The sequence below is a fragment of the Brassica napus genome, chromosome C3 (assembly GCF_020379485.1).
Source record: "Brassica napus cultivar Da-Ae chromosome C3, Da-Ae, whole genome shotgun sequence".
Taxonomy (NCBI): domain Eukaryota; kingdom Viridiplantae; phylum Streptophyta; class Magnoliopsida; order Brassicales; family Brassicaceae; genus Brassica; species Brassica napus.
Genome location: NC_063446.1, coordinates 11518438 through 11543333, shown reverse-complemented (window position 1 = coordinate 11543333; position 24896 = coordinate 11518438). Strand labels below are relative to the sequence as shown.

General features: G+C 34.2%; 4 protein-coding genes, 1 long non-coding RNA gene and 1 other non-coding gene across 7 annotated transcripts; 3 read left to right on the top strand and 3 right to left on the bottom strand.

Annotated features, from left to right (window-relative positions):
* Positions 1-57: 57 nt before the first annotated feature.
* On the bottom strand, positions 58-2712 carry LOC106388126 (FBD-associated F-box protein At4g10400). The gene has a single exon (XM_013828124.3). It carries the CDS (start codon positions 1710-1712, stop codon positions 480-482), a length of 1233 nt encoding a protein of 410 aa, XP_013683578.2. The 5' UTR covers positions 1713-2712; the 3' UTR covers positions 58-479.
* An 889-nt stretch (positions 2713-3601) lies between these two features.
* On the bottom strand, positions 3602-5241 carry LOC106388129. Of its 2 annotated transcripts, XR_007321250.1 has the most exons (7): positions 5197-5240; positions 5003-5085; positions 4764-4888; positions 4610-4685; positions 4418-4534; positions 4145-4330; positions 3602-3824 (listed from the first exon to the last, which is right to left on the bottom strand). It is a non-coding gene; the product is annotated as an uncharacterized LOC106388129 (long non-coding RNA). The 2 variants fall into 2 exon arrangements; XR_007321249.1 differs by lacking the exon at positions 3602-3824 and having other exon boundaries at positions 3996-4330; positions 5197-5241.
* Positions 5242-5671: 430 nt separating this feature from the next.
* Positions 5672-7650, bottom strand: LOC106388128 (CAAX prenyl protease 2-like). The gene is made up of 8 exons (XM_013828125.3): positions 7294-7650; positions 7045-7104; positions 6732-6938; positions 6517-6628; positions 6346-6417; positions 6212-6274; positions 6040-6120; positions 5672-5947 (listed from the first exon to the last, which is right to left on the bottom strand). Exons 1-8 carry the CDS (start codon positions 7633-7635, stop codon positions 5814-5816), a joined length of 1071 nt encoding a protein of 356 aa, XP_013683579.2. The 5' UTR covers positions 7636-7650; the 3' UTR covers positions 5672-5813.
* Positions 7651-8805: 1155 nt separating this feature from the next.
* TRNAY-GUA lies at positions 8806-8889 on the top strand. The gene is given in 2 exon segments: positions 8806-8842; positions 8854-8889. It is a non-coding gene; the product is annotated as a tRNA-Tyr (tRNA).
* An 86-nt stretch (positions 8890-8975) lies between these two features.
* LOC106388131 (1-(5-phosphoribosyl)-5-[(5-phosphoribosylamino)methylideneamino] imidazole-4-carboxamide isomerase, chloroplastic) lies at positions 8976-11047 on the top strand. The gene is made up of 7 exons (XM_013828132.3): positions 8976-9354; positions 9417-9627; positions 9741-9826; positions 9985-10086; positions 10167-10300; positions 10393-10441; positions 10723-11047. The coding sequence occupies exons 1-7, from the start codon at positions 9196-9198 to the stop codon at positions 10906-10908; spliced, it is 927 nt and encodes a 308-aa protein (XP_013683586.2). The 5' UTR covers positions 8976-9195; the 3' UTR covers positions 10909-11047.
* Positions 11048-14894: 3847 nt separating this feature from the next.
* Positions 14895-15891, top strand: LOC106385824 (auxin-responsive protein SAUR15). Its single transcript, XM_013825722.3, has one exon. It carries the CDS (start codon positions 15274-15276, stop codon positions 15655-15657), a length of 384 nt encoding a protein of 127 aa, XP_013681176.1. The 5' UTR covers positions 14895-15273; the 3' UTR covers positions 15658-15891.
* The last annotated feature ends 9005 nt before the right edge of the window (positions 15892-24896 follow it).

Here is a 24896-nt window from a genome sequence, read left to right as displayed (position 1 = left end):
ATTTCAATAAAGTTTACGTGTTGGGCCTAGAAAACGGTAAACATCATCAGTGAGTGCTTTGATTTCCTTATATAATGTTTCTTTGGTTTAAGGATGTGTATTAAAAAAAAAAATTTGGATCTTTATAATATTAATTTTATCATGAGAGTCGGATATATATATTGGTTTGTTTTCTTAGAAATAGTAATTTGAATATTTTTTTTAATAGCTAAAGAAATATGCTATTAATTATGGTACAAATCATCAACCTTATCTCAATAATATATTTGTTAGAATAAACTTAAATAAGATTAGATAAATAGTTAATGTAGGTTAGTAAAAATATATATGTATATAAAGGTTAGTCGGAAATAATGGAATATATATATATATATATATATATTATTTTCAGTGTAATACTCATCCTTTATATAGAAAACAAGAGTATAATAAGAGAGACAAAACCTAACCAAAAACAAAAAGGTGTATAGATCCTATCCTCAATCAAATACAAGTTGGCATGCGTTTGAAGCTCGAGAAGAAAGAACCAACTCTTTTTTCATGTCAACCGTCGGAAACCAGATTGTTGCAGTCTTCAAGTGATTAGCATTTTTTAATATATAAATCAAAAGATCTCTTTCTCCTGGTCTTCCCGAGTATCCTGAACACTTGAAAGTTTGTAGACTCGACAAAATACATTCCGGAACAGTACTTGGTTGATTCCAAGTATACAGACCAATAGGGTTATGATATTCCATTTTGAATAAGTCTAGTACTCGTAAGTTAGGTGAATCTTTGAGCAACCGGACAATCACCGCACCCGACGTATGTTGTTCATCGCATGTGCATAGTTGCAGATGTTCAAGCTGGTCGAAGACAAAACCATCACCATACACATCATCTATGCATAACGTCAGACGTTTGACAGAAGTGATTGATCCGATAAACCTATCAATATAAACAGGATTAAAGCTAAGTTCTACATATGCCTCCTCCAGCTTAGGCATACGCTCAATCAAACAGTGGTGATTCTTGTAATTATAGTAGTCAAGTTTGAAGTATTTCAAAGGAGTATCCATCACAAACTCATCTAGATCCTCAAGTATATTGACTGTTAAACGTTGCAACGAGGGGACGATAACAATGAACTTTACCATATTGTCACCTTTGCATCCTTCCACCACTAGATCTTCAAGAACAGGGCAATTAGATAGAAGCCGCTGAAGAGAATCTTCATTCTTGTACTTCACATCTTGAAGCAGAAAAGTTTTCAGACAAGGGAGAGAAACCATACGAGGAACATCCACTAGAAGCCTTCTTCCATTGAGTTTCAAGGACACGAGTGATTTACAAGTATACAAGCTACTTGGCAACATGTTGAGCACCTTATTATTACAACCATGAGAAACCTCCACCTCTCGTAGGTTGCGTGAAACTGCGGTTAGAAGCCATGATCTAATTGTCACGGGTTTGAATTGTGAAGCAAGAAAATCGAGGCTGAAGCTTTCTATAATCGGAGCTCTGTGTAATGGCAGATTCTTGTTAAGAAAACGCCGTAACCTCGTGCATTCTGACTCTGAATACTTTCTAGTACTGTAGTCGAGTTTAGGTAACCACATCCAGAGAAAGTCCCATTGTTTGGACAAGATGCTAGTGGAGACAGCAACTTTTGTTGGAAGAAACGATAGTATCTTCACCAATAATTCATCCGGCAGTCGACTGATTTTGTCCATATCGTACAAAATTAAAGTTAAAACCAAAGAACACAAAAAGATTCAAAAACCTAGTTTCTTCTCTCTCGCGCACAGTTGCTTCTAGCTGCCTCCTTTCTCTTTATGTTCCGTCTTAGGTCTTAATGGTATATATATATACAGCCCTAAGGACGGGATGAATATTCGAAATTAATTGAAATAGTTTGAGTAAATAACTATAAATATTTTTATTAATTAAAAAAATAGTTGTTAGATTTTGTACTTGTTTTTCTTTTTTTTTTGAAGTCTTGCTATTTTGATAATTAGTTAGGTTTTCTTTTTTTTTTTTCCTTCGGGTGACATTACATCAGTTTTTGCTGAGATTTCATGTTGTACTGTAAGTTATTATTACATAATAACCTATGTGGTGCATTTCATATTTATTGTAAATGATTATTTTTATATAAGTGAGAATTTATTAATATTGTGTATGTTGTGGTTGAGATGCGAGAATAAATTGATGGATAATAGTTTTAGGGGTTGTTAACTTGTTTTTTTTTTATGTATTCATTATGTTTTTTACCTAAAAAAATGTTTATAAATTATAAGCTGCTAAAATCCCATTGAAATTTGTGATTGAAGTTTAATTAATTATAACAAAATAGTAATGATTACAGAAACATAATAAATATAGAAAAATATAATGAACGTAAATTTGGATTCAGTATGATTGTTCAGACTCTGTTGGCGTTCGGGTCGGGTTTTCGGATTTCGGTTCTCTTTTATAACATCTCCTAGGTCCCATTCTAGTAAATTTTCAAGTACGGGTCGGGTTCGGATATAACACATCGGGTTCGGGTCGGTTTTGTATCACATCATAGAACCCATAAAGTAATCATATATCATTCGGATTCAGGTTATATCGGATCGGTTCGGATATACCCGAAATAAAATCTAAAATTTAAAAGTAAAACATAAGAAATATATATTTATTTATATATAATTAAGTATTTAAGGTAGTTATTTAAATTTTAAATACTTATTGTTAGATAACATATCAAAATAAATATTAAATTGAATATTTGAAGTATATATTCATGTTTCATATAATTATATTGTATATTATTTTGGACATTCGGATCGGTTTCTTCGGATATTTTTTCGGATTTTTCGGTTTTTTTCGTTTTTTCGGGTTATCCGTTCGGGTTTGGTTAATAACACTTCGGGTTCGGATATGTTCTGTACCACCTTAAAAGATCCATTCGGATATTTTATACATTTCGGACCGGATATGGATCGGGTTTTTCGGTTCGGATTCGGTTCGGATATCGGGTTACGGATATTATGCCCATGCCTAGTTCAGAGCATAATGATTTGATATATCTGAAATTCACAAACTAAAAAATAAAATTGAATGCTTTAAATTATTTGAGACAAACTCTTAATTACGGTGGTTAGGTTTAGAGGATATTTTTATAAATTAATGAATGAAAGCTTTCACGATCCATAATGCCTTTCTGAATCAAAGAAATCACATAACATGTTTAATCCTCATGTTTAATACTACCTCCGTTCCCGAAAGTAAGATGTTTTAGGTTTTTTTCTTGTTCCACAAAGATAGATTTTCTATATTGTTAAGGTACTTTTTTATACTTTTGAGGAACATTAATTGAGAATATTTGAATTGATTAAATTTCATTGGTGGAAAGTTATTGGAAAGTGTATAATAAAGTAAAAAATAAATTAAATTATAAACATTTATTAAATTCTTAATAAGCGTGCATACTCTAGAAAATCTTACTTTCAGGAACAGAGGGGAGTATATTTTTCAGTGACTTTTCTCTAATTAGTCGACAGTGGAAACCAATTAGAACTGGATTTCATACACTTGACCTAACATAACGGTTGCAGATCTTAGTACTAATCAGGGATCAATCAATCAGTCTTAATTTAGTGAAGCTGTATATGAGGTTGTTTTGAACAAATAATAGAGAACTTTTTTCAATATCAAGTTAGATCAACAATGTAACCTTTTCAACAGAGAATCAAATTATTTGTGTCCAACACTACAAATATATTATTAAGGTGATCCACAAAGAAATATAGCAACCGAGAAGAAGCCTGGAGTTCATCTTGTCCCACTGTTTTGAGCATCTGCAATCAGACAGAAATTTTTTACTGTAAGAGATCTGATACAAACTACATTCTAGTACAGACGCAGAGGCGATGATTGATTGCATGTAACAAAACAAAACATTCTTGCGAACAAATTAAACATTCTTGCATGTATTATTCACAGTGACCTCTCACCTTTCAAACCAAAAGGAAAACAATACTTGTTTTCGTAAATAATAAATAAATAACTTTATATTCTTTTCTTAAATCTAACAATACTAATTAAGCTTCTCTAAATACATTGACCAAAAAACAAAACTATACTTCTGAAATACAGGTGTATGCGTCCAAATATTTACATAGTTATTTAGTAGAGACGCTACTCGACGAAGGGCTCCAGCACCATGCAAATTATTGCATCGCCCACACGCAAAAGCAGAGGCAGTGCGCTGCAACTTTTTACTGCATTTAGAGCATGCAGCATAACACCAACCCTTATCTGTGTCAAGGCGAACAACCCTCCCAATGCGTAGGAAGTCAATTTCCTGCATTATGGAAATAAGGTTCACATGCAACGTCACATCCTAAAATCCATTATTTTTTTTCTTAAACAACACTGCCAGACACGTTACCTGCGATGCAGCATTGACGACAGCAGCGTTGAGCTCAGCCAATGTCATTGTCTCAACCTTCGCATATGATCTTAGCAGTGGGCGGCTGATGGTAGACCAGTGCCCCTGGCGACCAACCTACGCACCATAGAATGGTTAGGCAGCCTAATAGTGTCAATGCACATATACACATTTAATAAACGAATAACATACTGGTAGAATCGGACTTCCCCTGCATACGTCTTCTTATCAAAATACACATGCGACGTTGCATTGAGGAACAAACGGCCTGCATAATGCACGAAATTTATAAAAATTTGAATATAATGTCATTAAATACTACCTATGATCTGGAACATCTCGGTACCTCTAACCAACTTTGGGTTTATGCTAGTCGCAACAATGACCTTCGGATCAACACACATGGCTTCAAGCTCTTTGTGAAAAGACACAACTTGGGAGTCAAATAAGCTTAAGGTGACAGTTTCATCACTGCGCATATCCAGAATAGCATTTGTTAGAAAAAATAATAATAATAATTAAAAAATAAAAACCGGGCACTACATACGTACGTATATATAGACAATCAAGGTTAATGACAGTTACCTATCCAGTTTTATAGTCACCATTCTTTTCTTCCGGAGGATCACTAACAGTACTTTGCACACCAATGATTTCTCCTGTGATGTCTACGGAAAGTTTGAGAGTGGTATCATTATGTTATATAGATAACCATATCATAATCTTTAATAAATGAAGCCCAACTAATTAAGAAGATTGTTTCGATTAGCTCAGAATACCTGGTAGATGAGTGTTTGTGTTAGCTAAATCGAACATCTAGGGAATTTGTATTGGAATATTTTGTTTGTATTATTTTGTTATAAACTAAATATCTATGATAATCTTTCTTTTTTTGGGATTAAATCTATGATAATTTTAAGATTATCAATACTATTCAAAATGAGATTTTAATATGTAACTGATAAGGAAAGTATTGACAATAATGATATAATAATATACCATGAATGGTTAAGTATTGTTAAGTACCATCAAGTCATCAACAATCACGTGAGTCCATGAATTGGTTGGACTGTAAATATATAAAATTTGTTATAGGATGTGTACCTAAACAGCCATTTTCTTCTTTAATTTCCATTAACATTTTTATAAACAAAGCAAGTTTGTAACCAGATCTGATAGCCTGATTTATCGGGTTGATTAAATATAATATATAATATATAAAAAGAAAATATGTATCAGTCTTCAAGATCAAAAAAAAAAAAAACATTTTTATAAACAATGTCTGTAAAAAGCAACTTGATAACGGACCACAATCTATTAAAAGAAACAACAAAATAAGACATGATCAGTGGAAACTGGAAAAAAAAAAGAAGATCAGAGCTATGAGTGCAGAGTATCAATGCCACAAACAATAGCCAAGCCAACACGGACAATTGTTGGTTCTATCGTTGTACATGAGAGGCTTTGTTAAAGGAAAGAGAAGTGTGACGAATCCAACCACACCGGCTAACGCAGCTGCACTCACCAAACCTGAAGAGAAGAACCCATGAAAGCATCTTTAGCTTTTATTCTTCTGCATTTGCATTTGCATTTGTTCCCAACATTGAAATCTTTTGTATTACCTTTTCCTCGTGGGTGTAGCAGCACAGGCAATCCCATGTAATTGCAGAATATATGAGCAAACAAAGGAGCAGCGAGATGTCCTTAAAAAATATTACACAATGCAGGAACATTATAGTCAAGGCCAGGCCAACATTAGAAGGGGCTAATAGATGTACAGTGCGTGGAATGTACCGGTTCTGATGAAGAGAAACGATGCATATGCACCAAAAACGACTGTGTAGCCAAGCTGAAGACCTGATCAAGCTCAGGAATGATTAGTTTACGCCTGAGACAAAGATTGTTAATATGATTATGGTCAAACGTACCAACAATCAGTGAGGCCTTGATATAACTGCGGTTCTGCTTAATGTACATTTCTCTAAAATGATTCAAGTGGGCTGCATAAAACATATAATAAACCAAAAATTCCAGCAATTTTCATCTCAACTCGAGCTGTAAACTTGTCATTAACAGAGAAGCAAGCAAAGAAAACAAACCTAAGCTAAAGAGAATTGGGCAGAGGAAGATAGCGTAGTAAATCCTAAATCCAGCACACAGAAGCAAAGGTATCATACAGGCCCTGAAAACCAGCTCCTCAGTTAAAGGTGCCTGCAATTTACAAGCTGAAACATATCAGAATTCGTCCGATTTAGTAGTAACTTATGCAAGGTTTTATGCAGTTTCGATAGAGAGATGGAGAAGAGTTGATTACCACGACCAAATTTCGCCAAAAGGAAACACCAGAAGCACATGTCATGATGCAAGCAGGGATTGCTTGGACAAAGCTCCTCACTTTAGTAAAGAAACTACACGCTTCACCATTTTCCTTGCATGATTCAAGGAGTAACAACAAGTTCAACACCAAAGATCCAGCGTAAATGAGCGAGGTCAATAGAAGGGGATACACCACTCCTTGCCACTGGTTCCATATTCACAAATATGGAATCTTTTAAGATGGGATATGTTGTATCAAGCCAAAAAAAAAAAAAAAAAAACACCTTTTCATGGTCAAAGATGGAACTTACAAGATGATCTGTCCTTATGCCAAAAATTCCAAGTATAACAGAGGCCTCCCAGCTTTTTATCTTTTAACATTTCTCAAGCAAACAAAGTTAGAGACTTTTCAGTGATTCTTGGAAACTAGTGAGGGATAGTACCAAACAAAGCATAGTCTTTTAATCTTAAACATCTCTTAGTTTTACACTGATTCTTATAACTAGTGTGCATAGCTCAAAGTTTTAGTCTTTGACTCTAACATTGTAAGAGAAGCTTACCGGGAGTATATAAGCTGTGAAGACGAGAGACACGACGGTTGAGATGGCTGCGCAAACGAATCGGCGAATCATGAAGTCAGAGAAGGAAGAAGGCGACGGGAGGCGTAGAATCACGGTGGGAGCGTAAAGGATCAAGACGTAGAATAGTGCCATAGCGACGCAGGAGGCCACCGCTACCGGCATGGAGATGTTGTTGTCTCCGTCGGAAGACATGGTGGAAAGGTAGTGATGGGGAGAGCTCCGGCGAGAAATCCACCGGCTGGACGTGGAAGTCACCGGGTTTTCTTCGCTGGTTGAATTAAAATCCCGGCGGTTGACGAAGGAGTCTTTAGCCAATCGCATCGTGTCACGTTAATCGAGTGTTATTGGGTCCGTAGAACCCATTGGGCCTTCTAAAATTTATATAACAGTTTATGCAATAAACCAATTTACCAAGATAGTTATCAAACAAAACTTTAATTTCTTAAATTCAAACTAAAAAGTTCTAGTTAATACGCTACTTAATATTTATTTAGTTAAGACTCTAGTAAACCATTAATTGTCATTGGTCAAGTTATTATCTTTTTTGGTTGATAATTGAAGAGTACATTCCATAATATACTACAAAAATGAAATGAGACATGAAGTACGAACAAAAAAAATAAAAAATTATTTTATAAATGGAGGGATTTTTTTATTTTTTTTTGTTCATACTCCACATTTTTGAAGTAAACTACGGAGCGATAATGGAGATGTCCTTAGAATTGCAGTTGCTCTCATGCTTTTTTTATTGGTTTTCTACTCAACTCATACTCTTTCGGATGTAAATTGCTTTAAACTAAAGGAGTTTTAGCTTGATCAGATCATTTTCTTCCTCATAACGATGGGATAGTATGAATCGATCAAAGAGATTCATGGATTTCTCAAATTTCTGTGTAGATTTTTTGATTGCTACTAATTAAGAGCACCATTATCACAGGTTATAAGAGAGTTTTTAGTGGTTTGGGTCCTACAAAAGTGGCAATAATGGGTTTCAAAAGTCACCAATGAAGAAACGATAATCGTGGGTTTTTTCAACTGTTCGCGGGTCTCACCGACACGTGACGGCCCGCAATTAATTCACTTTTTAATTTTTAATTTTTTTTTTAATCAGACAAAAAAAAAAAAAAACTCCTTATAGATTTTAGGGATAATGATGATCTAAGTACTAACACGTATTGCGGATGATTGGTAAGCGTGAAGTAGTAAAAATTATTAGCCTATATGTGTAGCAATATAACGTGGAATGTGAAGTAGAAAATAAGGTGTAGGTGATAGTGACCAAAAGCTATACAGTTCGAAACAAGTTCGTCCATTTGAAAAAAAAAAAAAAAAAAAAAAAAAAGTTCGTTCATTTGGGTAAGCAAAGCAAAAAATAATAGTACTTCTGTGGACTAACTGATTTTTCTGTATACTGTCAAGGGCCCAGACTGAATTGTAACGTATACATAATGTTATAATATATAAATATATATTAGGCATTACTGTCAGTGTCCGACCTTAGCTCAGTTGGTAGAGCGGAAGACTGTAGTAGTTGCTGTAATCTTTAGGTCGCTGGTTCGATTCCGGCAGGTCGGATTTTATTTTTTGCTTTCCAAATTTATTTTTGTTTCTCAAAAATCTCGTTGGTTAAAGATATAACTTTGGACATAAGATGTTGAAGCTAACCGAATTTCAGTTCACAGACTTTCTCCTTCATCTCCCTGAACAGATCAGAAGCCAATATCAAACTTAAGAGCTTTTTGCTCTTTCCTTTCCTATCCTCTTGTAAAAAAAACAAAACTTAAAGCCTTCGGTTTACCATCTCTCTAACAAACCGAGAATTAAACCGGTTTTTAAACCCTAGAAAACGAGAATTGAACCGAATGCAGTAAGCATCCAAAGATGAGAACTTTCAGCTCTCAACTCTACTCCAATGGTGGAATCTCTCTGCTCAACAAAAAGCAAATCTCTCCATCGAAAAAGCATCTCAATTTCTCCAGACCCTCGGGAGTACAAGTCATATCCGCCGTTCAGTTCCGACCTTGCATCGACATCCACAAGGTATCGAATTGAATTTCAAGCTCGAAAGCTGAATCCTTACTCTCTGCATGTGTCTTTTGAAGGGGAAAGTGAAACAAATAGTTGGATCCACTCTAAGTGACTTGAAGGAGGAAGATGGTTCAGTCCTCGTTACAAACTTCGAATCGGACAAGTCCGCGGAAGAGTATGCGAAGATGTACAAAGAAGATGGGCTCACGGGAGGGCACGTGATCATGCTTGGAGCTGACCCTTTAAGCCAAGCTGCTGCTTTTGGAGCATTACATGCTTATCCCGGTAAGTAAAGTAATGCCCTTTTGTGGTGTGAAAACTGTGATTGTGTTTTTGGTCTTACTGTCACATTTAATCATTGTGTCGTGTAATGATAATTACAAGACGATGACTTCTAGGCGGTTTGCAAGTTGGAGGTGGAATCAATTCAGAGAATTGCTTGAGTTATATAGAGGAGGGGGCAAGTCATGTCATTGTCACTTCGGTATAGCTCTTTTGAATCTGTTATCATACTGTCTTTTGTTTTGTTAGTAGCAGTGTTCAAAAAAATAGTTTGATTTAGGTCCTATTTTACGCTTAGACCAATTTTTAGAACATTGGTTAGTAGTAGTAGTAGTCATGTTTTGTGTTGATTGTTTTCAGTATGTGTTTAACAATGGGAAGCTTGATCTTGAAAGACTGAAAGATCTTGTGAAGATTGTTGGGAAGGAAAGATTGATATTAGACCTTAGCTGCAGAAAGAAGGTGATTCTCTGACCTGTTTTTTTTCTTCAGTTGGATCATGTTGTTAAGTATCTTGTCATTAAAATATCTATTCTGCGCAGGATGGAAGATACGCAATCGTTACTGATAGATGGCAGAAGTTCAGCGATGTCTTGGTTGATGAGAAATCAATGGAGTTTCTTGGAGGGTTTGCAGATGAGTTTCTGGTGCATGGTGTTGACGTTGAAGGAAAGAAGTAAGCTTTTTGCTTTCAGTGTCTTAGAGTGGATTCGTTTTGAGTTGAAGTTAGATTATGTACTGATCCTAATACTTATTCTCTCCCAAAAGGCTAGGGATTGATGAAGAGCTTGTAGCATTGCTTGGCAACTATTCTCCGGTGAGTAACACTCACACAATTTTCTTTGTAGAGTAATCGGTTTAGGCTCTATAATGTGGTGGATCCCGTCAAAGTGATATCACTTGGATTTTAAATGTTTATCAGCAAACTTGTGATGCTTTAAATGTACTGGTATATAACCAGAAAATGTGGTGGTCATGCTTCCGTAAGAGAGAGAGAGAGAGAGAGATAGACTGGTTATTATACTTGATTGCAAAATTGTACTATCTTTTTTTAGCGTTAGATTCTGGATCTCAGATGTAATTTTTGGCCCTTGACAGATTCCAGTAACGTATGCGGGAGGTGTGACGGTGATGGATGATGTAGAGAGGATCAGAGAAGCTGGAAAGGGACGTGTGGATGTGACAGTAGGAAGTGCCTTGGACATTTTTGGGGGAAATCTACCTTACAAAGACGTTGTGGCTTGGCATCACAAGCAAGCAGAACCCGCCTCAACACTCCACTAAAAGTCCCACCACATTTTTTCGATTTCGATGTGTTTAAATAAAAGCGAATATCATCTCAAAAGAGTAACTGTTGCATGTTCGCTTCTCTTCTTCCATTTTATAACTGAAACATAATAATATGCTGATAACTTTTGTGATCTTTTACTTATGTAGAAACTTTACTCTTTACAACCTCAGAGAATGATTCATCAAAGTATAATTCAAAAATGTAAAACCTTGTCTCAGTCTCGTGGTGGATAATCTAGCAACCACTGGTATTAAGCGAGTGCAAAACATTCTTCTGTTATCCATGTGATTATCCAGTCATATCTTGCTAGGTAGGGTCCGTCCTCAAATTTAGTTAATAAGATCCAAAATAATTAGAGAATTCGGCCTAAAAAAAACCTTAACTTTGCACGAATTGCCAAAAGAAACATGAACTTTTGGGCTGACAAAAAAAACACCAAACTTTCATTGACTTTAGAATTAATTAACAATGTTTTCGCTGACTTGCCAATTTAGTACGCCGTCAATAAATTTAACAGAAATATTTGACGTCGTTTATTGTTGGCGCTAAGTGAAACGACGTCGTTTTCAAATGAGATGAAACGACGTCGTTTTACATGATTTGAAATTAAAAATATGTAGACTCCTGGATTCGAACACAGGTTGTTTGGTCAAATGGCAAGGTCTTTTACCACTAGGCTAGTGGAACTATCAATGTACTTACTAACATGTTTACTTTTATTTGGTATTGATTGAATATAAAAATATTCTCTAAAAACTTAAAAAGACCTTTAAAATTCCAAAAAATTGAAAAATAAGAATTTTTTTATAAAATCAATTTTGAAATTAAAATTGAAAATAAAATTTATTTTTCTTCTTAAAAAATAAAAACTCTTCCAAAATTTTCTATAAAATTAAAACGAACTTTAAATTCCAAAAAATTGAAAAAAATAAATAATTTTTTTATAAATTAATTTTGAAATTAAAATTGAAAATAAAATTTTATTTTTCTTTAAAAAAAATAAAATTTTATATTTCTTAAAAAAAAAATCTCCCAAAATTTTCATAAAATTAATTTTGAATTAAAATTAAAATATTTTTTTCTTTAAAAAGTCAAAAAGTTTCCAAAATTTTCATTTTTTAAAAAAAATCCAAATTTTCAAAAAATTATAATAAAATGAAAAAAATTAAAGTTACAATTATCAACTTTTTATGTGTGTATAATTAATTTCAACTTTTAGCAAATGTATTAAAAAAATTGAAAATTTTGGAAGATTTTTTATTTTATGAAAAGAAAAAATTTTATTTTATTTTCTATTTTAATTTCAAAATTAATTTTATAAAAAAATTCTTTATTTTTTCAATTTTTTTGGAATTTTAAAGATCTTTTTAAGTTTTTAGAAAATTTTGGAAGAGTTTTTATTTTTTTTTTTTAAAAAAAAAAATTTATTTTTAAAAAAAGAAAAATAATTTTTTTTATAAAAATCTTCTTTATTTTTTATTTTTTTGGAATTTTAAAGATCTTATTAAGTTTTTAGAGAATTTTTTATATTTAATATGTACCAAATAAAAGTAAACATGCTAGTAAGTACATTGAAAGTGTGAGTAGCCTAGTGGTAAAATACCTTGCCATTTGGCCAACCAACCTGGGTTCGAATCCAGGGGTCTACATATTTTTCATTTCAAATCATATAAAACGACGTCGTTTCATCTCATTTGAAAACGACGTCGTTTCACTTAACGCCAACAATAAACGATGTCAAACATTTCTGTTAAATTTGTTGACGGCGTGCTAAATTGGCAAGTCAGCGAAAACATTGTTAATTAATTCTAAAGTCAATGAAAGTTTAGTGTTTTTTTGGTCAGCTCAAAAGTTCATGTTTCTTTTGGCAATTCGTACAAAGTTGAGATTTTTTTTGGCCGAATTCTCAAAATAATTATGGTATAAAATTTGGATGATATATATACACACATAAAAGCACTTAAAATTTGTTGGCAAAGACGGCCCTGTTACCAAGTAAATTAGTTTAACTTTTAAAGACGATTGGTACTAATATACTTGTAGTCGCTTCTTTGTATATTAAACCATTTCTGATCGAGTTTTACACAAACATAGAGAGCAGAATCTAGCTGGCTAAGAAGCAAAAACATATGGTCAAAGAAAGGGGCGAAAACAAATGTGTATTCAAACCCAAACATATTGGGAAGTAGAGAAAATTAAAGTCAGACTCAAAGTGACAGAATTAAGTAAAGGAAAACACCATAGTCCACAAATTTCTTTAAGTAGATCACTTGAGTTTAATGGGGGAGGGCCACTAGAAGAACTTCGAGAAGCTCTACACCTTTGACCATGGATAAAGTCTAAAGTATGGTGGTCCAGTATGGTCCAATGATTCTTCCACTTATTTCTAGTTTTCCACTAGTACTTCTCGACACTTTCCCGCTTCAAACCATCCTTGTGTTACCATTGTTGCCTCTCCTACATTTGTTTTTCCATGACAAATGAAGAATTACGGTTGAATAAAACAGAAAATATATAGTTATCGTAGTAGGTTAGTTAATACAATGTTTTTATTAATATAATGTTGCATTAGCATATGTATTGTAGACGATTAAAGCATTGCCATTAGGGTGTGGCTTTGGAGATGGGGAAGTGTTCAAACTATATATATATGATCGCATTGTCATTGTGAATTCTATGAATATAAATTATGCTTAAACTTTCAAACCAATCATACAAAAGACGAAAATAAATCAGTTCTCAAAAAATTACTGTATAATCCACCAAATTTGATCAGTTTATCTAAAATCGAATCGACAGGAAAAAAAAGTCACCATATATAGTTGTTTTCGTAGAAAAATATGTAATTCATTTTATAATTCAAATAAAAGCTTTTCTATCCTTTCTTTGTCAATCAAAACGATAACAATGCGTACAAAGACATTATCTTTGATTACATACGCGATCATAGTAGATGATGGTATTATTCTAAGATAAATATTATTTAAGTATGAATAATCAGTTTAATATATGTATAAGATATACAAATTCAATGATATTTCTTAAATTCTTCTTTCACGTACCTACTTTGTGTTATCATTTCTAAACCTAGTGTAGGAGGTTGGTGCTGAGCATTTTCAATCTAATCATGAACTGGCCAATAACTAAAAGATAAGAAGTAATAACAAAAGTAGAACTTATAACCGTTTTAAAAATTGGACATAAAGTTTGATCACTTTTGTTTTATTCTTCATGCTGACCACAATGGTCATCAGGAATATGAATTAAAAAACCGGATAACAATAATTAACAACTAATGTTAATAGGTTATAAACAGATCATGGTAACAACTAACAACTAGATGTCGTTATAGGCTCTCGTTGTACATTAGCCAGCTTAAAGAGCCGTCTTGAAAAACATTATTCTGCATCTATACAAATTCTACAAATCATCTAATTTCTCGTTCTTATAAACTATTTTAATAGAGATTTGATAATTACGAAATAATTTTCATTTTACACAACCACTATAACACTTGACATTTTGAATTATCTCCTGTTTATATAAACCCCTGCACATGTGTTAACATTCTATTAGATGAATTCGACTCGCATATTAATAAACATCATCAAAATATACAAGTCTTGTACACACTATCGTACGGCAATACTTATGACATCTTACCCACTACGGAATACTAAATGAACATGGTTAGATGCACATGCACATATATCAACATCACGTAAAAAATACTAGAGTTTATGTCACCATACTTTTATTTCCCTCAATTTATGTAATTAATATTCGTTTTATAGTTATGTTTATAGCCAATAATGCATTAGATGATCACCAACTCCTTATTTGAAACTTAAATATATGGTCATCAGAAAATCATTAATTAAGAGTTTTCTTTTTGTGATACAACTACAAGCAATCATCTCGTTGATTATAGGGGGCCTATCCTACATAGAGCATGACGTTTTATACTTTAAATTAATTGTCACGGACCATATCCATATGTACTAATATGAACCTCCGTGATGAACTACCGCTTGCGTAAAAGGTAAAAAGGGTGCTATATTTATTCATTTACAAACTCCAAAGACGTATTGCATGTATCACGTAACCATGATTTGCGACGAGATGTATGCACTTTTATTTTTGTAACTATCCTCTCCGCCAAGAAATGCTCCCCACTATTCCAAGTCAACAAAGACAAAAAGTATCGAAATAAATAAAATAAATAAAGTCAAAAGCTCTCCGGTTCTCGTTTTTTTTTATTATATTATACATCTAACCTTGGTATATAATCACCATCCATCTTCTTATTCTTCTTCATCTTCTCAATCTTAATAACTTGAAAAAATAGAAAGAAGAAAATGATGGGAAAAAGAATAGCTTCCTTCAAGAACTTAGCCAAGAAAATGAAGAGCATCAACACAAGAGAAGGCGGCTCCGAGTCAACTCATAACGAGTCTCTCCTGATCAGTGAAGCGGACATCGCGGCGACTAAGACGCCTACGGGAACGTTTGCGGTGTATGTAGGGGAAGACCGCGCGAGACGCGTGGTACCGACAAGCTATTTGAACCACCCTTTGTTCAGGATGCTCCTAGACAAGTCACACGACGAGTTCCACTGTTTGGATCAGAAGGTTATGTTGGTCGTCCCATGTAGCCTGTCCGTTTTTCAAGACGTCGTTAACGCCATCGAGTCTTGTAATGGAAATTTCAAGTTCGGCGATTTTGTCGAGGAGTTTCTTTGACTTAATTTTTTCCATATCGTTTTGATAAATATTAAGTGTTGTAGTGATTAACACCCCTTTGTTGCGTGGTGTGAATCTTTTTTTTTCTTGTGGAATTTGTATTTACCAATGTTCTAAAAATTGGTATGTGGTACCAATGCAGATGCCTCCGTTTAGACGGCAATTAGTCACAATCTAAACGATGTTTCAAAAATAATTTTTCTAATTTAAACTCCCACCTAAACGGTAATCTTATATCAAACGCATAACTAAAGCATATCGCTTTTTGGACCATTGATATTTAGGCATCAGTTACATTATATTATCTATGGCTTAATCTATTTCTTGGGCTCGCTATCTTTTTCCTTATTCTTTTAGAATGATCGGTCGCTTTATGCTTGGAACATGTTTGGATGTTTGCGTGAAGACATGTTGGTGAGTTGAGTGAGAGCTTTATCTCAAAACGTCGACAGACTGCGACTTATGTGTCACTAAGAAGTAAGAAGGTAATGAGAGAGCGCAATTACAAAAGGAGGTGGGTTTTGTTTGGCTATCTTATATTAATGAGAGAGAAAGAGAGAGAAAGAGAGAGAGAGAGAGAGAGAGAGAGAGAGAGAGAGCAATTAAGTTTTTTTTTAACATCTACTCTCTCCATTTCTTTTTATTTGATGCTTTGGAGGTGTGAAAACAAATTAAAAAAACATTTGTTTTATACATTTTATAAACAGAATACCATTAATTGTCTAACTAGCTATAATTTGACCAATAGAAAAACATTAATATACAAGAAGTGATAGTCACTAGCAAATCAACTAATCTAGCCTCTTTTGTAATCGTTTTGAGGATAGCAAGTTAGCTATTAACATGATATGCTACATTTTATTTGTTTATCTTCTTCTAAACATCTTGTCAAAAATGAATGTTTATTTTAAAGTTACTGGTCCATCACTCCCTGTATCGAATAACAACATATCACATCTTCTAATTTCTATAATAATCTCAAATCTTGGAACTTTATGAAAAACTGACCCAAGCAAGAGGAATATATCCAGTACTACTACTAGCCGAGGGGGAAGGGGATTACTGTAGTAGTAGTACTGGATATATTCCGAGGCCACATAGTCACAAATCGGTCGTAGAGTGTAGAGATTGTTCAAATCACAAATCTATATTAGTTACATAAATTATACTTATATGGGCCACTTAAACGGGCTGTATAGTAAGTTGTCATCGTCAGCGTGTATAATCAAAAAGAGCAAAGTGGTAAACTACTCAGATCAGTAGTAGTGAAGAAACGTTGATTTATGTCCAATTTTGAATTAGGTTTTGGGTACACTGACACTGTTTTCTTTCTCCTGAATTTTTGGGTTCAGGCCATTTAGCGATGATGAATTGAGGAACAACCCTCCTCAGGTTCTCACTTGTAATGATTTGCAAAGAAAAGTTGTCGTCTCCCAAAACATAAACGGGTAGCACATTGATGGGGTTTTCACTTTTGATAAGGTACAAAAAAAAGTTGGCCTTTCTGATTCTTGATGATCCTTTATAGCATTTCTATGTTGGAAGTGTATAATGGGAAATGCTGAAATTGTCTGAATCTGGGATTAAATTATGGAAAGTGAGATGGTCACAACTTAATCTCAGATAGTTGATGCAGTTTGCATTCATATTATGGTGAAACGAGGGGGACTAGTTAAGCTAAACAAAGTACTCAGTCCAGTAAAGTTTGTTTGAGCATATGGTAAGTAACAACCAGTTAGTCAGTCAATTTGTATGTTTCAGGTAGAGCTGGGTTTGTAGGTCAACCCGCCAACCCGCGGGTCGACTATTTTTTTTTTTAATTCAAAATTCCGACCCGCATGACCCTCGAAGAAAAAATGATATATCCGTATCCACTCCGCTGAGATTTACGGGTAACCCGCGGGACCCGCGGGTAATATTAAATTTAATAAAATCATTATTTTTATTATATATTAATTACTTTTTTATAAAAAGTAATAAAAATTATATATTTATATTTAAAATTATATAATTTTAAAAATATTTTTTATTTTTTTTTTACAATTTGTTTTTTGGATAATTCCCACTACCGCTGGCAGGCCAGCCAGGCCATGAGCGTGGTGGGAACGGGCTTTAACTTTGCGGGTTGGCGGGTACCCGCGACTCAAATTGGTCGATTCGCCCCGCTTTAAATTGACTCAACCCGCCAAACGGGACAGGACCTCCGCGGGTAATGACTCATATTCCCAGCACTAGTTTTAGGAGACTTAAGTGGACTTTGATGTAATTTATTTTAGAACTTTATAGTGTATTGAAAGGTGTGATATCCATTTGTTCAGCCCGTTTGCCTGTTGATGGAAATAAGTATATAAGTGCTGATTGTGTGTTGATATGTTGGACATAGGTGTTTGGACCACCAGCTCAACATAAAGATTTGTATGACCAGGCCGTTGTTCCCATCGTGAATGAAGTTCTTGAAGGGTTTAACTGTACTATATTTGCGTATCGCCGGATTGGTACAGAGAAAACGTATACAATGGAAGGAGATTGTAGAAGGTCCAAGGTTTGTGTGTTTGTCGCACAATGTTTGCTTTTTGTAAGGTTTGCTGGTAATGTTCCCTAACCTAATCTATTTAGCTTCATTTTAATTTGCATAGGGTGGGGCTTGTTTAGGTCTTCCAGCAGAAGCTGGGGTTTACCTAGAGCTGTAAAACAAATCTTTGATACGCTTGAAGGTCAACAAGCTGCGTACAGTGTTAAAGTCGTCTTTTTGGAACTCTATAATGAAGAGATTACCGATCTACTTGCTCCTGACGTTACCTTTAATGGAGGATGGAAAAGGTGGTGTTCTTGTTAGAGGATGTGGCAAATGCCAACGAAATCTTCACTTTGCTCGAGAGAGGTTTTTCTAAGTGGCGAACTGCGGAAACATTCTTGAGTAAACAGTCAAGGTAATAAACATTCTTCAAGTGCATGTTCCATTGATGAGGTAAGCCTTTGTCTTGTGGATTTCAGTTTCTTGCTTCAGGGGATGAGACAACATCGTCGTTATTTGATGAGCTTCAGAATGCTCTTACTTCTCACCAGGGAGAAATGCTCTCTTTGCAAGGGAACTGAGACAAGGTTAATGCTCTGAGATATAACATAGAGTTAGCTTATGCATATTTTGGCCTTGGACGTATACAAAAACTGTTAAGTGTATTGTTTTCATAAATTGAAGAAGTTCCACACGACGATGGAGAAAACACAGGAGATGTTTTCAACATGATCATTGTCAAGACACATGAAAAAACTCATGAAACTTTTCAACAAAGATACAATGTAAGTTGTTCCTCACAACTCATGACTCTCTTCCCTCTCAAAGAATGTTATTCTTTTTTGGTGAACCGCAGGGACAACTCCGTTGTAGGAGTGAGCCGGATGTCCCAACCAAAGCCACAATTGAATCACTACAAGCAATGCCAATGGAGGCATTGGTTGAAGGGTTCCGCGAAAACAACTCCTATGAATCCTTTGCAGCCAAGGAATCTAAACCGCAACAGCTAACACGATCGCCTCTCTCACAAGTAAACTAGGGAACCACCTCTGTTCCTTTATGCTCTTTTGGGTTTCAAAATCAGTGTCTGTATAACTATTATTTGTTCGGACATATTTACTGAGTTTTAAGTTGTGAAAACTAATCCTTGTGGGATTCAACTTCTTTCACCTACATTGAAATATTCAACATTGTATAATGTATTTTTTTATATATATCAGTAGCGGAGTTTCAGAGAGTAATCTAAGATCTCAAAAGTGTTATTTTTTTATAACAAAATGTGAATCTTGGACCCTTTTTGCTCGTGTTGTTCATGTTGTTTATGTTATGCCACTTGATAACTTTCTATAAATGACTCAACCAAGAAGATGCTTTCAAATTCCGGCGACGAACATTTTAAGTGGAAGTTCAAGTTGTTGTAATTTATACCGGTTTATAACGATTTATACATCTACTTATAAATTCAATTTGCCTAGATTTCATGCAAATACTGAAATAAATCTAGATCTTAGAGTTCCGAGTATACCTGGCTATTCGCAGCGGAAAGGTGAATAAACCAAGTCGAGATTTCAAGCACTCCAAACGTCGTGCCTCTACCGGTATCCACACGCACACAAATTGGATCGATACGGGATGCTAGTGCTGTCGAGATCAAATCTCTAAAATCCTTGACGAACTATTCGTCCTTTTGTGTTTAGGGTTTGCCGTCAGTAGGTCTATATCATGATTATTAAAGTTCCATTGTCTTATATAAGACAAATCCTCTTAACCTAATACACGTGAGTTAAGTCACGTTATTGTTTATTAAGTAAGGCTCACTTAACAACTAATAATCATATACCATACGAGTTTATATGTATAAATATATATATGTACTTATATCATATATAATACACATAAATATACTATACAACCCAATATATATCACTGATCTAATTTGCTTAGGTGTGTGACCCTGTAGGATCATATAATATTAGTAATGAATTTCCAATTCATAGATTATAAGCGGTTTCTAGCAAAACATTATAACCACCTAATATTATATGATTGTCAAACCTTGACACTACGACTTTAACAAGAGTAAGTACAATAAATTTCAGGACATTCCCAACAATCTCCCACTTGTACTGGAATCATATATTCCCATAATCCTTTTGTCTCTATATCTCGATTTCAGCATAAGGCAAGAACTAGTGCCATCCTTATTAAGCTAGATCATGTTTATCGAACTCTGAATTATACTGATAAAACAAACGACTGACATTCACCTCGTTTGAGCATGGCCATGCATTTCACAGTATTAATCTTCGATAGGCCCAGAGATATTTATCTCCCGTTATATGGGAGGGACAAATCCCATCTTGTTACATCTATGTTCCTTACAAACTTCATAGAACACCTAATCAATGCCTTTATAATCACCAGTTACGGCTAACGTTTGACAAGGTCAAAGTGAACTAATCCACAAGTAAAAAATCATGACGAACTCAGGTCTAAGGACTATACTCTATAGTCGTAATGAGAAACTCTTATGACACTCATATAATAATCTTGTAGAGTTCTCATAGCGGGTCAGTCCGATCATGTGTTCTCTAACACATATCCATGTGATTGACTTCAATACCACATATTGAATGACTACATGAAACTTAGTCATCAATCACCTCACATACTAGCCATTCAAGGTTATTAATGTCCCACGTTAACAACCTTGACTAGGGACCTCAATAATTTATAGCATCTTTCACTTATAGAGTTTCATGATCAAGTCACATACTTGACCTATAAGAATGATATAAATTATTTTGGGACATTTATTTAATTATCCAATAATCAAATAAATCTGAAACAATTTCATTTGTTTGAATACATAATCAAATGTATATCAATATGAACATCATATCATAAACAAAAAGCCTCCCACTAAAATCAAGATCACATCTTAAGATACTTAATACCCATGGCTGCAGTATGACTCTCATACTTAGGCCATGGAAGAGGCTTGGTCAATGGATCAACAGCATTTGCATCCATTGAGACTATACTATGGTGCTTTGCTTGGAACTCTTCCAACCCACCACTCTCCATTAAGACAAAAGATGAAACCAACTCGTGATCGAAAATAACTTTTGTCATTTTGAAAAATTGGCATCGCTGTAACTGCTTACAACAAACTCATAAATTCCTCCATAGACCAAGAATTTATCCTTAGTATTTCTCAAATACTTGAGGATATTCTTGACTGTTGTCCAGTGACTTTCACCTGGATCAGATTGGTATCGACTCGTCATGCTCAAAGCACATGCAACATCTGGACGAGTACAGATTATGACATACATGATAAATCCTTTAGCAGAAGCATATGTGTTACTCATGCGCTCTCGCTCATCTTGTGTCGAAGGACACTGAGTCTTGCTAAGAGTTATGCCGTGAGACATTGGCAAAAAACCTTTCTTGGAATCATGCATCTTGAATCTATGTAAGACCTTATCGATATAAGTATCTTGACATAATCCAATAGTCTTATTTAATCTATCTCTATAGATTCTTATTCCAAGGATATATGTAGCCTTTTCCATGTCTTTCATTAAGAAACAACCTCAAAGTATGTCATCTACATACAACACCAAAGAAAACTGCGCTCCCACTAGTCTTCTTGTAAACAAAAGGTTCTTCTTTCTTTCTAATGAAATCAAACTCTTTGATTGCCTCATTAAAACGAAGATTCCAACTCTGAGATACTTGCTTCAAACAATATATTGGAGTCAGGGGCAATCATAGCTTCCTCAAAGGACGTAGGTTCATCACTCTCGATTATCAATAGATCATGATGATCCGTCACCCAAACCTCATATCTATCAGGTTCGTGACGTGTCCTTTCGGACCTACGCACTTCAGGTTTCACAGGTGTAGATTCTACGACTCTTCGTAAATCTAATTGATCATCTTCCTAATATGATGAAACCATCTCCTGTGTTTCTTGAACTTCTTCGAGTTGTACTTTACTCCCACTGTTCTTCTTAGAAAGAAATTTTCTCTCAAGAAAAACACGACTATGAGCAACAAACACTTTGTTCTCGGTGGGGTAGTAAAAGTAATAACCTTTGGTTTCTTTAGGGTAACCAATGAAGTAGCATTCATCAGATTTAGGTCCAAACTTATCAATAAACATATGTTTGACATAAGCATTAAAACCTCAAATTTTCAGAAAAGAAAGATTTAGAACCTTTCCAGTCCACATCTCATATGGTGTCTTCTCAACTGATTTTGATGGACATCTATTTAGCGTAAACGCAGACGTTTCTAGAGCGTATCTCCAAAAAAATGGTGGAAGATCTGTATGATTCATCATAGACCGAACCATATCTAATAAAGTTTGATTTCTCTTTTCGGACACACCATTCCATTGTGGTGTTCCTGGAGGAGTGAGTTGTGAAACAATTCCACATTCTCTCAGATGATCATTAAACGCTTGACTCAAATATTCTCCACCTCGATCAGATCGAATAGCTTTTTATTTTCTTGTCAAGCTGATTTTGTACTTCATTCTGAAATTCTTTGAACTTTTCAAAAGATTCAGACTTATGTTATAAACATAACCATATCTACTGAAGTCGTCAGTAAATGTAATGAAGTACTGATAGTTTCCTCTAGCATGTATATTCATTGGTCCACATACATCATTATGTATAAGTTCCAACAAGTCTTTGGCTCTTTCACCATGTCCAGTAAAAGGAGCCTTAACCATTTAACCCAATAAACAAGATTCACATTTTTCATATGATTCATAATCAAATGAGCTCAAAAGTCCATCACTATGAAGCTTTTGAATGAGTTTCCCATTTATGTGGCCCAAACGACAATGCTAAAGAAAAGTCTGATTCGTGTCGTTTGACTTGAATCTTTTAGTATTGATATTATAGACATGCACGCTTTGGTCTAGAATATAAAGTCCATTCTCTAATGGACTGCTACCAAAAAAGATATCATTACGATCAAAGGAACAACACTTGTTTTTGATCGAAAACTGAAATCCTTCCAAATCCAAACAAGGAATGGAAATAATATTCCTACTTATAGCAGGTACATAGTAGCAATTCTTAAGTTCTAAAACCAAGCATGAAGGTAAAGACAAGCGAAATGTTCCCACGGCTAATGCAGCAACTCTTGCTCCATTTCCCACGCGTAGGTCCACTTGACATTTCTCCAAATTTCTACTCTTGCTTAGGCCATTCATATTCGTACAAATATGAGCACCATAGCTGGTCTCCAATACCCATGAAGTAGAACCAGAAGTCGTAACATTTACTTCTATAACATAAATACCCCTAGACGATGTTTCAAAAGTCTTTTTCTTTTTCAGATCTCCCAAGTAGGGTTTAAACTCTTCTTTGAGAACAATTATCGGGTTTCGATACCATTGGAGGAAATTTGATCCATTGAATTTTTCCTTCTTAAGGACATATCGCAATGAAAATGGGTTGTGAGGAGTTAACATTGCTGGAATAGAAGAATATTGAATATTAATATGATGTTCAAGAATTAGAGAAATCTCAACAATTATGAAAATTCATATTATATTCAAAAAAATTTCCTCAAATGAATATAATAATCCAAAATCCATATTTCACTAAAATTCGAGTGAGCTCTGGCTCATCGCCCGAATGTTTAGCTATTTAAGTAAGCAACACTTTGCTAATTATATCAAATATAATTCTTGGTTGTCAGACGACATCTTATGTCTTTTCCAACCTATGTCTCTAAGCCCAAAACCGTTTTGATAGCTTAGTCAAGTGAACCAATCTTATATTCATATGGTAACCGTTACCATCTACCTCACTCATGTAATTGCAGACACCTTGCTTTGGCAAGCCCAGCAAGCCCATCTTACAACGAAACGAACATTGATAGTTGATAAGATTGGGTAGACATCAAAAACTTGAAATTAATTGAGGAACAAATTTTAATTCAATTTTAATTTATATTTAAAATTTTATATCTTATATAAAATATAAATATAACTAATACATATCTAATATGTATTTAATTGAATTATAAATAATTAAATTAACTTTAATCTACTTAAAATTATTAATTATCATTTAAATAATCTTAACGTTATTACTAGATTCTAATCAAATTAGATTTCTAATTCAATAAAAGATTAAAGCGATTGAACCAAACCAATCTTATAAACTAACTAAACAATTCGTTGGTTTAATTGGTCTTTACACATCTCATGTGTATTATGTTAATTTAAAACCAGGCATTCAAGCATTACAATAATACAAGTGCATCTATAAATTAATTATATGTACACATGAACCATATGTATACAACACGCATGGTCATCACATAATTTCATGACATATATTTTATTAGTCTTAAAATTTAGCAACTATTGTTACAATAATACGTGCTTGATTTTAGATTAGTCATGCATGTACTCTACATGCAAATAAGGTATGAAAAGTGTGATTTAGATGATATACATTAATCGCATACCTAGCGGGATGATCATATCAGCCGTTTAATATCTCTATTAACGTATATTCTAGACTTTCCAAAAGTCAATAATCTTTAGCATATAATTCAGTATGTCGTGATCGTAATATACAATATTAACTTAAGATATTGACCTTTCCAAAAGACATGTGTATCTAATACTCGCATATCTTTGTTTTGGAAATTGATGAAGATGTTCATCAACTTACGGTTATCACAG